The sequence below is a fragment of the Anabrus simplex genome, chromosome 1, assembly GCF_040414725.1.
Source record: "Anabrus simplex isolate iqAnaSimp1 chromosome 1, ASM4041472v1, whole genome shotgun sequence".
NCBI classification, from domain to species: Eukaryota; Metazoa; Arthropoda; class Insecta; order Orthoptera; family Tettigoniidae; genus Anabrus; species Anabrus simplex.
This window is the reverse complement of record NC_090265.1, coordinates 456,879,696-456,892,019: the sequence shown is the minus strand read 5'-3', so window position 1 is coordinate 456,892,019 and position 12,324 is coordinate 456,879,696. Positions and strand designations below refer to the sequence as shown.

Below are 12,324 nucleotides of genomic sequence, written 5' to 3'. Positions count from 1 at the left end.
TATGATATTTGAAGTCCGAATTTTTCTGATTGTTCTTGTAGAATATCAAGTTGCTTTTGTGCATCTGGTATGTTTTTGGATGTAAGTACCATACCATCAGCAAAGGCTAGACAGTCAATTTTTACACCTTTATACTTATATCATAAATGGTGAGATGGCGTACCTGTTTTCCTCCATTCTCTGACAACCTTTTCCAACGAATGCAATAATGTTGTTAGTAGGACATTGTTGAAGGACGATAATACACTGAATACTGGACAAAGTTCACAGAGTTTTGACGCCCACTACAGAGCTCATTATAACAAAATTTCCTGTAAGGGAAGAGTTAGACAAATCGTAGTACTGGGGCCACTGCTTAGAAGAAATTTTATAAGGACTAAATAACTAGATTCTTAACTCAGAACGCTTTGCATTCCGCGAATATGTGGATGACCAAAAGCTTTTTCTGGCCAGTAAAGGTGATGCTGCCACAAGACATTACACTCAAGATATTTGGTGCCGAGGCCATGATAAAACAACTCGAAGATTCCTGTTATCAGTCGCTCGGAGTGTAGCTTTCAGCTGAGAGCCGGAATACCTTAACTGAAGGTATGTTTCGAACTTTTTAAAATATTTGTTGAATATCAAGGGTTGATATTTTATGAGACCCGTATTGAAAGTACGTATAACTATTTCAGACATACATGATTAAGACTCAATTTTAAGAGAATAACGGCTGAATAGTAAAATATTAAGATTATATAAACCAGGAAACATGTAATAAAACACTTACTTGTTTCAGGAACGTTATAATTACATTGTAACAACTCACAGCGATAATAATCATCTTATAAAACTTTTCCTACATCCTAGTTGATTCACCCACGTACACATGGTCCTATTTTACGAACGATGCCCTTCCTGACACAACAATAAATAAATAAATAAATAAATAAATAAATAAATAAATAAATAAATAAATAAATAAATAAATACGTATTTATTTATTTTCCAATTGGCTTTAAGTCGCACCGACGCAGATAGGTCTTATGATGACGATGGGACGGGAGAGGGCTAGGAGTAGGAAGGAAGTGGCCGCGGCCTTAATTAAGGTACAGCCCCAGCATTTGCCTGATGTGAAAATGGGAAATCACGGAAAACCATCTTCAGGGCTGCTGACAGTGGCGTTCGAATCCACTATCTCCCGAATACTGGATACTGGCTGGACTTAAGCGACTGCAGTTATCGAGCTCGGTACCAACCATATGTGAAGGGTTGTGTTCACTATTGCGTTTATCAGTGATGGTTAGTAGTATGGTGTGTAATGTGTGTATTGAGAAAAACACAAAATTTCAGTCATCCAGCCAGAGGAATTAACCGAACGGGGCTAAAATCTCCAACCCGGCCGATAATCGAACATGGGACCCTCTAAAGAGAAGGTTGCAATGCTGTCCATTCCGCCAAAGAGATTGGCAATAATGATAATAATAATAATAATAATAATAATAATAATAATAATAATAATAATAATAATAATAATAATAATATCGTCGCCATAATACATATCTGTGTCGGTGCGAGGTTAAAGCAAATAGCAATAATAATAATAATAATAATAATAATAATAATAATAATAATAATAATAATAATAATAACAATGGCGTATGGCTTCCGCAGAGGCCTGGTACAAGTCTTTCGAGTTGACACCCTGTAGGTGACCTGCGCGTCTGTGAGTATTGGGGGCCCTTCCTAAGATGATTCCGAATGTCGAAGAAAATTTCAATGAAAATTAAATTCCCAACCCAGTCGGGAATCGAACACAGGGGCTCTTGGTATACTAGCCATTTAGCCATGGAACCAGACAAAGAAAATCGTGCCCTCATCCCGAGGTGGTGCAGCTCTTTTCAGGCACACTCCCAATGGAGGTGAGCTGCATGTACCATTTTAACAACATACCAACCCTCCTACCATTCTTAAATCTCTGGCAGTACCGGGAATCGAACCCAGGCCTTCGAGGACGGAAGATAATAGCGCTAAGAGTTTTGGTAGGTAGGTTGTGGATGTTCACTCCCCTCCCATCTCCTGCCCTCTCTATGTATGTATGTATGTTTAGTCCTCAGCCCGAAGGCTGGTTGGATCCTCAACAGCTCCGCCATCAGCTGTCATAGATGGCCTAGGCATCACTGAAGAGGCGTACTAGGGAAATGAGGAGTGAGGTAGTTTCCCGTTGCTTTCCTCACCGAGCCAGAAGTTGCTATTACATATCAGTCTGCCAAGCCCACTGAAATGCATGCAACAACCTACCCTATGAGCAATATTTTCACACCATTCATAGCAGGGACTGGCTGCAGAAGGAATGGCATTACTAGCATCACTCATACCTCAGTCACTTTCATTTTGTCAAAGCCAAGGATAAAGCTGAGACAGATCAATGAAAGTAACAAGATTGCTTTAGCCCATACCAGAAGACGTAGTGCACCGTAAACACTAGGTCCCGCCAGCAAAGGCATGGCCCTCTCTATAACAGGTATATACTACTACTACTACTACTACTACTACTACTACTACTACTACTACTACTAATAATAATAATAATAATAATAATACAAGTAAATAGTATGCAAGGGTAGAGAAAGAAGCAGCGCTGGTATGTCCCATCCCATTCATACAATTTCTGACATTACGATAATAATAATAAAAAGAAGAATATAGTTTGTTCGAAATTAGCAAGCAGGCAACCTTAATGGTGTCAAATCAAAATGGCTGCACACGGTAGCAGGGACCATAAGATTGATAACTGTGCCAATTGTGTATAATACAATATTTTATAGGAAACTCTATGTGATTGTGTTGTACAGCCCGAAACAACTCTTCTTTTAATTAATTAATTAATTAATTATAATGTATTTATTTATTTATTTATTTATTTATTTATTTATTTATTTATTTATTTATTTATTTATTTATTTATTTATTTATTTATTTATTTATTTATTTATTTATTTATTTATTCTATGTAGTGATGGTTACGCTCCTTATCGGAACTTGCATTTAAGTATGTCAAGTTCATGGTTTTACTGATTTGTTACTTATCTTTTGCAGAGTTGGGACGAGAATGCACGCTCCCTGACGGCAGCACTGGAACCTGTAAGATGCTGAAGGACTGTCACACAGTTCTTGAGAATGTCACTAGAGGGATCTACGATCACGAGCGGTGCGGTTTCGACCAGTTCTTAGAAATAGTATGTTGTGGCCGCAAATCTGCGCGAACGAAGCAGCTGAAACCAGGAGAAAGAAGCAGCGCCGGTATGTCCCATCCCATTCACACAATTTCTGAAATGTAATAAAGTAACATTTGCCCACCAATTGCGTGATGTTACGTATCAAACATACTTCTTCTCAAGCATAACGGCTTAGCTGTGGTTATCATAACCAAACATCCTGTGTTTTAAGGAACAGCTCCACAATTCAGTATATTTGAAATCGTCCCGATCGCGGTAGCATTTACCAATAACGAGATATTTACAGGTGATTATGCACATCAGAACGGTTAAATGTCCCATATTTCTAACATTTCTGTTCTCATTTTCCATAGTCGAGGCGGTGGAACACCGTATCTTATTAAATATTCATAAACTATATTTGAAAACAGGGGTCATTCATTCATTCATTCATTCATTCATTTATTTCAATTAATTCCAACGAGCCTGTAGGCTAATACAGAGGAATTGTACAGGACATTACATACTGGCGGGCACTTACATATCAAAATATAGTTTGTGTATATAAGATTATTAGTAAACGGTTGAGCATATAAACACATACAATATATAAATATGTACATCATCAATATGAGGATTATAAAGAATTATTTCAGACCGTGTTTACATTTACATAACATGTAAGTTGCAAAGGTACAAGAATACATTACAAAGTATTTTCATTTACATAACATGAGAGATGCAGAAGTACAAGAATATATTTCAGATTATTTACAATTACATAACATAAAAGTTGCAGACGTACAAGAATTATTGGTTACAGAGTATTTCTTCTTCTTCTTAATCTGGTTATCCTCCAGGTTCGGCTTTTCCCTCAGACTCGGCGAGGGATCCCACCTCTACCGCCTCAAGGGCAGTGTCCTGGAGCTTCAGACTCTGGATCGGGGGATACAACTGGGGAGGATGACCAGATGCTATGCTGAACAGGGGCCTTGCGGGGGGATGGGAAGATCGGAAGGGATAGACAAGGAAGAGGGAAGGAAGCGGCCGTGGCCTTGAATTAGGGACTAGCCCGGCATTTGCCTGGAGGAGAAGTGGGAAACCACGGAAAACCACTTCCAGGATGGCTGAGGTGGGAATCGAACGCACCTCTACTCAGTTGATCTCCCGAGGCTGAGTGGACCCCGTTCCAGCCCTCGTACCACTTTTCAAATTTCGTGGCAGAGTCGGGAATCGAACCCGGGCCTCCTGGGATGGCAGCTAATCACACTAATCACTACACCACAGGGGCGGACTACTGAGTATTTACAATACATAACACAGAGTTTCAGAGGTACAAGAACAGATTACAGAGTATTTACATTTACATAACATAAAAATTGCAGAGGTACAAGAATAGTTCCGGACAGTTTGCAAGATTGTTTGGGAGAATGACTTAAATGACAACTGATATTTATTTTTAAACAGCACTGTACCTTTCCCAAAAATATTGCTTGACTCTTTGTTTGAATTTTGCCTTCGCCAATATATGGAGGATGACTCTATTGTTACTTCGGCCACTGTACTCTAAGTAAATTCTGGCCAAGGTTGCCCTTTTAGCTATATCTTGATCAGTTTATCAAGCATACATGATTAGGGCAATATAATGCCCTCCCACCAGGCGGCAGTGACCTTTCGCCGCTAGCTTCCGTGGCTCATTGTGCTGAACAAAGCGGACACGGGACAGATTTTTCTCCGGGTACTTCGGTTTTCCCTGTCATCTTTCATTCCAGCAACTCTCTTCAATATCATTTCACTTCATCTGTCGGTCATTTATCATTGCTCCTGAGGAACCCAACACCTTCGGCAGCCGGCACAATTTCTATCCTCGCCGGTAGATGGGATTTCATTCATTTCATTCATTCACTCCCCTTCCATCTCCTGCCCTATCTATAACAGGTATCTACTACTACTACTACTAATAATAATAATAAGAAGAATAAAATAATAATAATAATAATAATAATAATAATAATAATAATAATAATAATAATAATAATAATAATAATAATAATAATAATAATAATAATACAAGTAGTATGCAAGGGATGTGGCAAAGAAAGCAGCTCCACAGCAAACATTATTAGGTAATCAATTCTCCTGAAACCGAGAAAGTTTTATACTACATGGTTAACTAAAAGTATACTGGCCCCGAAGCAGAGAGATTTATGGTGTTAAATGCGGACAGTGCTATAGAAACCCACAATTTCAGAAAGACGGAACCGGGCGAGTTGGCGGTGCGGCTAGGGTCGCGCAGCTGTGAGCTTGCATCCGGGAGATAGTGGGTTCGAACCCCACTGTCGGCAGCCCTGAAGATGGTTTTCCGTTGTTTTCCATTTTCAGACCAGGCTGTACCATAATTGAGGCTACGGTCGCTTCCTTCCCACTCCTAGCCCTTTCCTATCCCATCGTTGTCGGAAGTGTCAAAGAGCAAAACCGGGGCTCCTAATTACAGCATAACCAATACTTGCGCATTAGTATGTACGATTACATGGCAACGTAGCACATTAGTTTCTTGCTTGTTCATCCCGGAAGGTTCGTTCGTTCCTTCGTAATCCGTTTACCCTCCAGGTTAGGTTTTTCCCTCGGACTCAGCGAGGGATCCCACCTCTACCGCCTCAAGGCCAGTGTCCTTGAGCTTCAGGCTCTGGGTCGGGGGATACAACTGGGGAGGATGACCAGTACCTCGCCCTGTCGGCCTCACCTGCTATGCTGAACAGGGGCCTTGTGCGCGGATGGGAAGATTGGAAGGGATAGACAAGGAAGTGGGAAGGAAGCGCCCGTGGCCTTAAGTTAGGTACCATCCCGGCATTTGCCTGGAGAAGTGGGAAACCACGGAAAACCACTTCCAGGATGGCTGACGTGGGAATCGAACCCACCTCTACTCAGTTGACCTCTGGAGGCTGAGTGGACCTCGTTCCAGCCCTCGTACCACTTTTCAAATTTCGTGGCAGAGCCGGGAATCGAACCCGGGGCTCCGGAAATGGCAGCTAATCACACTAACCACTACACCACAGAGGTCCCGGAAGGTTTTGTGACAATATTGTCGCCGGAAGGTTCGAAAGCTTCCCTTGTTAATATACTACCATTTTGGATAAAAATGAAATAATAATAGCCGGGCTGAGTTGCTCAGACGGTGAAGCGCTTTCTTTATGAGCCAGTTGGTGGGTTCGATCCCAACTCCGTCTGGTGGGATTTAACCGGCGAGCTTCCTGTTGGTAGATCTACCGGCACGGAAAAGAACTCCCGCGTGACAAAATTTCGAGTGCTGTATATCATGTATATCTTCATTAGAGACCGTTATGGCTTCCAGCGTTCAGTCTGCAAGCCTTTGAATTAACTACGCACCTCCAGAATCCTCTATTTTCAGTTTGTGGCCTCGTCTCGTTCCACAGCTCTTATATTTAAATAATTAGAAACGGAGGAACCATCGTCGTCTTGGTCTCCCTATACTTCCCTTACCCTCTATGTCCGAGCCCATTATTCTTCTAGGTAATTATCCTCCTCTTTTCGCCTCCATGATCTCACTGACGAAGCCGGTTTATATGTTAATCTGCAGCTTCATCCATCGGTATAATTCCTAACTGAACTTCATGTCCTAATCAATGGAAGTTGTTTGTCTTGATACGGGGTCGAGGAAGAGATGAGATGAATTTATATGGCATGTTTTTACGGTCCCTTCCTGACACCAGCCTCAGTTGAGGAGCTAATGAAAATTAAATGAATTATAGTGGAAGGAAGCAGGTGTGGCCTATGGATTAGAACTGCCCCGGCATTTGCCTTGAAATGAAAATTAGGAAACCATAGAAAAACATTCTCAGAACAACCGACAGTGGGGTTCGAACCCATAACTCTCTCGAATGCGTACTTGACTCCATAGCCGTAGTGCGATAACACACGCGGCAACTCCACTCGGTCTCCTAATTACACAATAATAATAATAATAATAATAATAATAATAATAATAATAATAATAATAATAATAATAATATTAATAATACATTGTTAACGTTGTTTCGGTTAGCAGCCCATATACTGGTTTGATGCAGCTCTCCATGCCACTATGCTGACCTTTTCGTTCCTACATAACTACTACATCCTACATGTACTCTAATCTGTTTGTCATATTCATGCTTTGGTCTACCTCTACCGTTCTTACCGCCTACACTTCCCTCAAAAACTAACTGAACGAGTCCTAGGTGTCTGTGTCCTATCATTCTATCTCTTCTCGTCAAATTTCCACAAATCGTTCTCTCACCAATTCGATTCAGTATCTGTTCATTCGTAATTCGATCTACCCTGCTCACCTTCAGTCACATTTCAAAAGCTTCTGTTCTCTTTCTTCCTGAGCTAATAAAGTGGCGTGTGTCCTCCGGAGAGCCTTTGTGTAGGTCTTTTGAGTTGATGCCATATAGGCGACCTGCGCGTCTGTAGGGATAGGGCGCGACCTATAAGGAATTCTAATGCTGAAAACGACACAAATTAACTGGTAAAAGTTAAAGTCCCCGACCCTGCCAGGAATCGAACCCAGGATCTCTTGAACCAAGAAACAGCATGCCATCCATTTACCCAGTGGATCCAAATATTAGATGATAATAATAATAATAATAATAATAATAATAATAATAATAATAATAATAATAATAATAATAATAATAATAATAATAATAGGTCCGCCTCTATGGTGTAGTGGTTAGCGTGATTAGCTGCCACCCCCGGGGGCCCGGGTTCGATTCCCGGCTCTACTACGAAATTTGAAAAGTGGTACGAGGGCTGGAACGGGATCCACTCAGCCTCGGGACGTCAACTGAGTAGAGGTGAGTTCGATTACCACCTCAGCCATCCTCGAAGTGGTTTTCCGTGGTTTCCCACTTCTACTCCATGCAAACGCCGGGACGGTTCCTAACTTAAGGCCACGGCTGCTTCCTTGCCTCTTCATTGTCTATCCCTTCCAATCTTCCCGTCCCCCGCCAAGGCCCTTGTTCAGCATACCAGGTGAGGCCGCCTGGGCAAGGTACTGGTCCTCCTCCCCGGTGGTATCCCCCAGCTCAAATTCTCACCCTTCAGGACACTGCCCTTGAGACGGTAGAGGTGGGATCCCTCGCTGAGTACGAGGGGAAACCAAACCTGGAAGGTAAATAGATTATTAATAATAATAATAATAATAATAATAATAATAATAAATTTCCAGACCTAGTAATATCGAACACGTCAGATATGCCAGATAATGGCGTAAGAACTTGTCTTTCAGAATACAACGATGTGCCCCTCTCAACAACGGATATCGAAGATGTTTATTGAGGAGGAAGGGGAGGTGGAAACAAGGCAGGTTCAAGGTCCCCACTCCTAGACTGTAGTAACCTCTGACCATACCTTACTGACCATACTTTTAGGACTCAACATCTCCTCTTGTAGTACTTCCCTTAATATTTAAAGTATTTATATCCTTCAGATTTTTTTAAAAAAGCTGAAATTTATGAAATATGCATATACTGTATATATATTGAGGCTCTTAATATATATACATACACCTAGGTTTCCTCTCTTCAAAGATTTTCCTCGATTTTCCTATTTGCAGCATCTTTCTTTCTTACAACTATAAAACTTTCAACATCCTTGCATTTCTCAATCAGCCATTCTTCCTTAGCTACCCTGCACTTTCTACCTACTTAATTCTTTAATCATCTGTGTTCTTTTCCTCCCCCACCCCCTCATTTTTTCGTTCTTGTATTTTCCCCATTCGACAATCAGGTCTCTTATCTCCTGAGTTATCCACTGATTGTTGGTTGATCTTGACTTTCTTCCTAATTTTCCTTACTGATCTCATTCTGCAGAACTGTCAGTTCTTCATCTTTCATCCTTTTCATTTAATCTTTGTGCAACATTTTCTCTGAAACAACTTCTCACTCTAATTTCCTTCAACTTGCCTAGATCCCATCTCCTTTCATTCCTTCCTTCGTTTCTTCAATTTTTTCAACTTCAGGCGGCATTTCATGACAAATTTGTTGTCAGAGTCCACGTCTGCTACTGGGAAGGTCATGGAATCCAACACATGGTTTTTGAATCTCTGCCTAATCATAATTAAGTCCATTTTATACGTTCCAGTGTCTCCAGGCCTTGAACCCCTATAGGTTATAGTCGCCGTTTGTGGTGTTCGAACCAAGTTTTAGCAATGACGTTTTTAAAATTACAATTTGCTTTACGTTGCACCGACACAGATAGGTCTTATGACGGTTATGGGATAGGAAAGGGCCAGGAGTGGGAAGGAAGCAGCCGTGGCCTTAAATAAGGTATGGTCCTTGCATTGGCCCGCTGTGAAAATGGGAAACTACGGAAAACCATCTTTAAGGCTGTCGACAGTGCGGTTTGAACCCCCTATCTCCCAAATGTAAGCTCACAGCTGCGGGACCATAACCGCACGGCCAACTCGCTCGGTTTAGCAAGGATTAAATAATGATCGGTGCAGAATTCTACCAGCCGACTTCCTCTTTCATTCCTTTGTCCCAGTTTAAATTCTACTACAACAACATTACCTTGTCTTCCTTGGCCTACCACTGCATTCCAATCTTCCATTACAATTAGATTCTCATCTCACTTTTATATTGTACTAAATCTTCTCTGTCTTCATGTACAGTATTCTTTCGATTTCTTCATCATCCGCTGAACTGTTAGGCATATAGACCTGTAGTATTTTGGTGGGCACTGGCTTGATGTCTATCTTGATAACAATACGTTTACTACGCTGACATAATAATAATAATAATAATAATAATAATAATAATAATAATAATAATAATAATAATAATATCCCCCTCTGTGGTGTAGTGGTTAGCGTGATTAGCTGCCACCCCCGGAGGCCCGGGTTCGATTCCCGGCTCTGCCACGAAATTTGAAAAGTGGTACGAGGGCTGGCACGGGGTCCACTCAGCCTCGGGAGGTCAACTGAGTAGAGGTGGGTTCGATTCCCACCTCAGCCATCCTGGAAGTGGTTTTCCGTGGTTTCCCACTTCTCCTCCAGGCGAATGCCGGGATGGTACCTAATTTGAGGCCACGGCCGCTTCCTTCCCTCTTCCTTGTCTATCCCTTCCAATCTTCCCATCCCTCCACAAGGCCCCTGTTCAGCATAGCAGGTGAGGCCGCCTGGGCGAGGTACTGGTCATTCTCCCCAGTTGTATCCCCGACCAAGAGTCTGAAGCTCCAGGACACTGCCCTTGAGGCGGTAGAGGTGGGATCCCTCGCTGAGTCCGAGGGAAAAGCCGAACCTGGAAGGTAAACAGATGATAATAATAATAATAATAATAATAATAATAATAATAATAATAATAATAATAATACAATAGTAGCCAAGCACAAGTTCGTGGAGAAACCTAAAAGGAAATCTGGTAGGATGTGGTCCGCAGAACGCAAGATGCAACACAGTGCATTCATGAAGAGATTTTGGGAGAATAAGAAGGCGAAAACCATCAGGCTAATGAACAAGTTCAAACGCGCTCTTTGTATTGTATGGGCATAACGAAATAATAATAATAATAATAATAATAATAATAATAATAATAATAATAATAATAATAATAATAATAATAATAATAATAATAATAATAATAATAATGGTTTAAAAACTGAGCCTCCGTGGCTCAGGCGGCAGCGCGCCGGCCTCTCACCGCTGGGTTTCGTGGTTCAAATCCCGGTCACTCCATGTGAGATTTGTGCTGGACAAAGCGCAAGTGGGACAGGTTTTTCTCCGGGCACTCCGGTTTTCCCCTGTCATATTTCATTCCAGCAACACTCTCCAATATCATTTCATTTCACCTGTCATTCATTAATCATTGCCCCAGAGGAGGGCGACAGGCATCGGCAGCCGGCACAATTCCTATCCTCGCCGCTAGATAGGGGTTCATTCATTCCATTCTTGACCCAGTCGAATTACTGGAAACAGGCTGTGGATTTTCAATGGTTTAAAACCTCATTAACTACTTGTATGGGTTGCGGAGATGGCGAGGTGTTGGAAATGTTCTGCAGGAGTTCTTTTACGAGCCGGCAAATCTACCAACAGGAGGCTGGCGATTTTGAACAGCTTCAAATATCTTGGGACTGAACTTGGATCGAGCCCACTAATTTGAGTTCATAAAATCAGCACTTTTCCATCTGAGCCACTCAGTCTGGCATCAGCTTATTCTAAACCTTTTTCGTAACTACCAAAACATGGGACGATAATTCGTTGTATACAAGCAATAAAAGTAGCAATGTACCAATAATTTTCTCTCAGAGTAACACTTCATGAAGCATTGGCACTTAATAACTTCCTGGTGTTAAATCTAGCCTTAAAACTGATATTAAGAACGATGCATAATCTATCAAGATGTTGTGCATATCTTAACGTTACAAGTCATAATCAATATTATTTTGTTACAAATGTTTGAGAAAGTAATGTTGAGAAATAGAACTTAAAATCACATACGTGCATTATGCTCTGCTCCTTTCATTTCATATATAACAGCAACAAACTGAGATTGTTAACGTAATTGCCATTTTATATATACAGAGTGAAGCGTAATTCGCGCACTCGGGCGTCGCAGCGCGACTCCTCACATGCCAGCAATAAAAAAATGTCTCTTACAAAATTTCGTCTTGCGAGTATATCCGGCAGAAAAACGACGTTGAGGAGTAGCAATCTGGCAACACTGTAACCACATGTAGGGTAACTACCTCTGTCAGCGGAAGTTAATCGTACAGTACAGTTGGTGCAGTGGATAGAGTTTTGAGTTAGCATGCAGGAGGTCGAGTGGTCGGTCCTGGGTTAAGGCGTTTGTTTTTTTTATTTCGTAAATGTAGTCCAGTCCGCCTCTGTGGTGTAGTGGTTAGCGTGATTAGCTGCCACCCCCGGAGGCCCGGGTTCGATTCCCGGCTCTGCCACGAAATTTGAAAAGTGGTACGAGGGCTGGAACGGGGTCCACTCAGCCTCGGGAGGTCAACTGAGTAGAGGTGGGTTCGATTCCCACCTCAGCCATCCTGGAAGTGGTTTCCGTGGTTTCCCACTTCTCCTCCAGGCGAATGCCGGGATGGTACCTAACTTAAGGCCACGGCC

The 12,324-nt window shown here is 41.7% G+C and overlaps 1 protein-coding gene across 1 annotated transcript in view; it reads left to right on the top strand.

Annotated features, from left to right (window-relative positions):
• Nucleotides 1–12,324, top strand: part of LOC136867302 (serine protease snake) — a 79,645-nt gene that overhangs the window by 29,495 nt on the left and 37,826 nt on the right. The window contains 1 exon segment of the mRNA XM_067144457.2: nt 3,082–3,285. Within this exon segment, the coding sequence (XP_067000558.2) occupies nt 3,082–3,285 (204 nt within the window).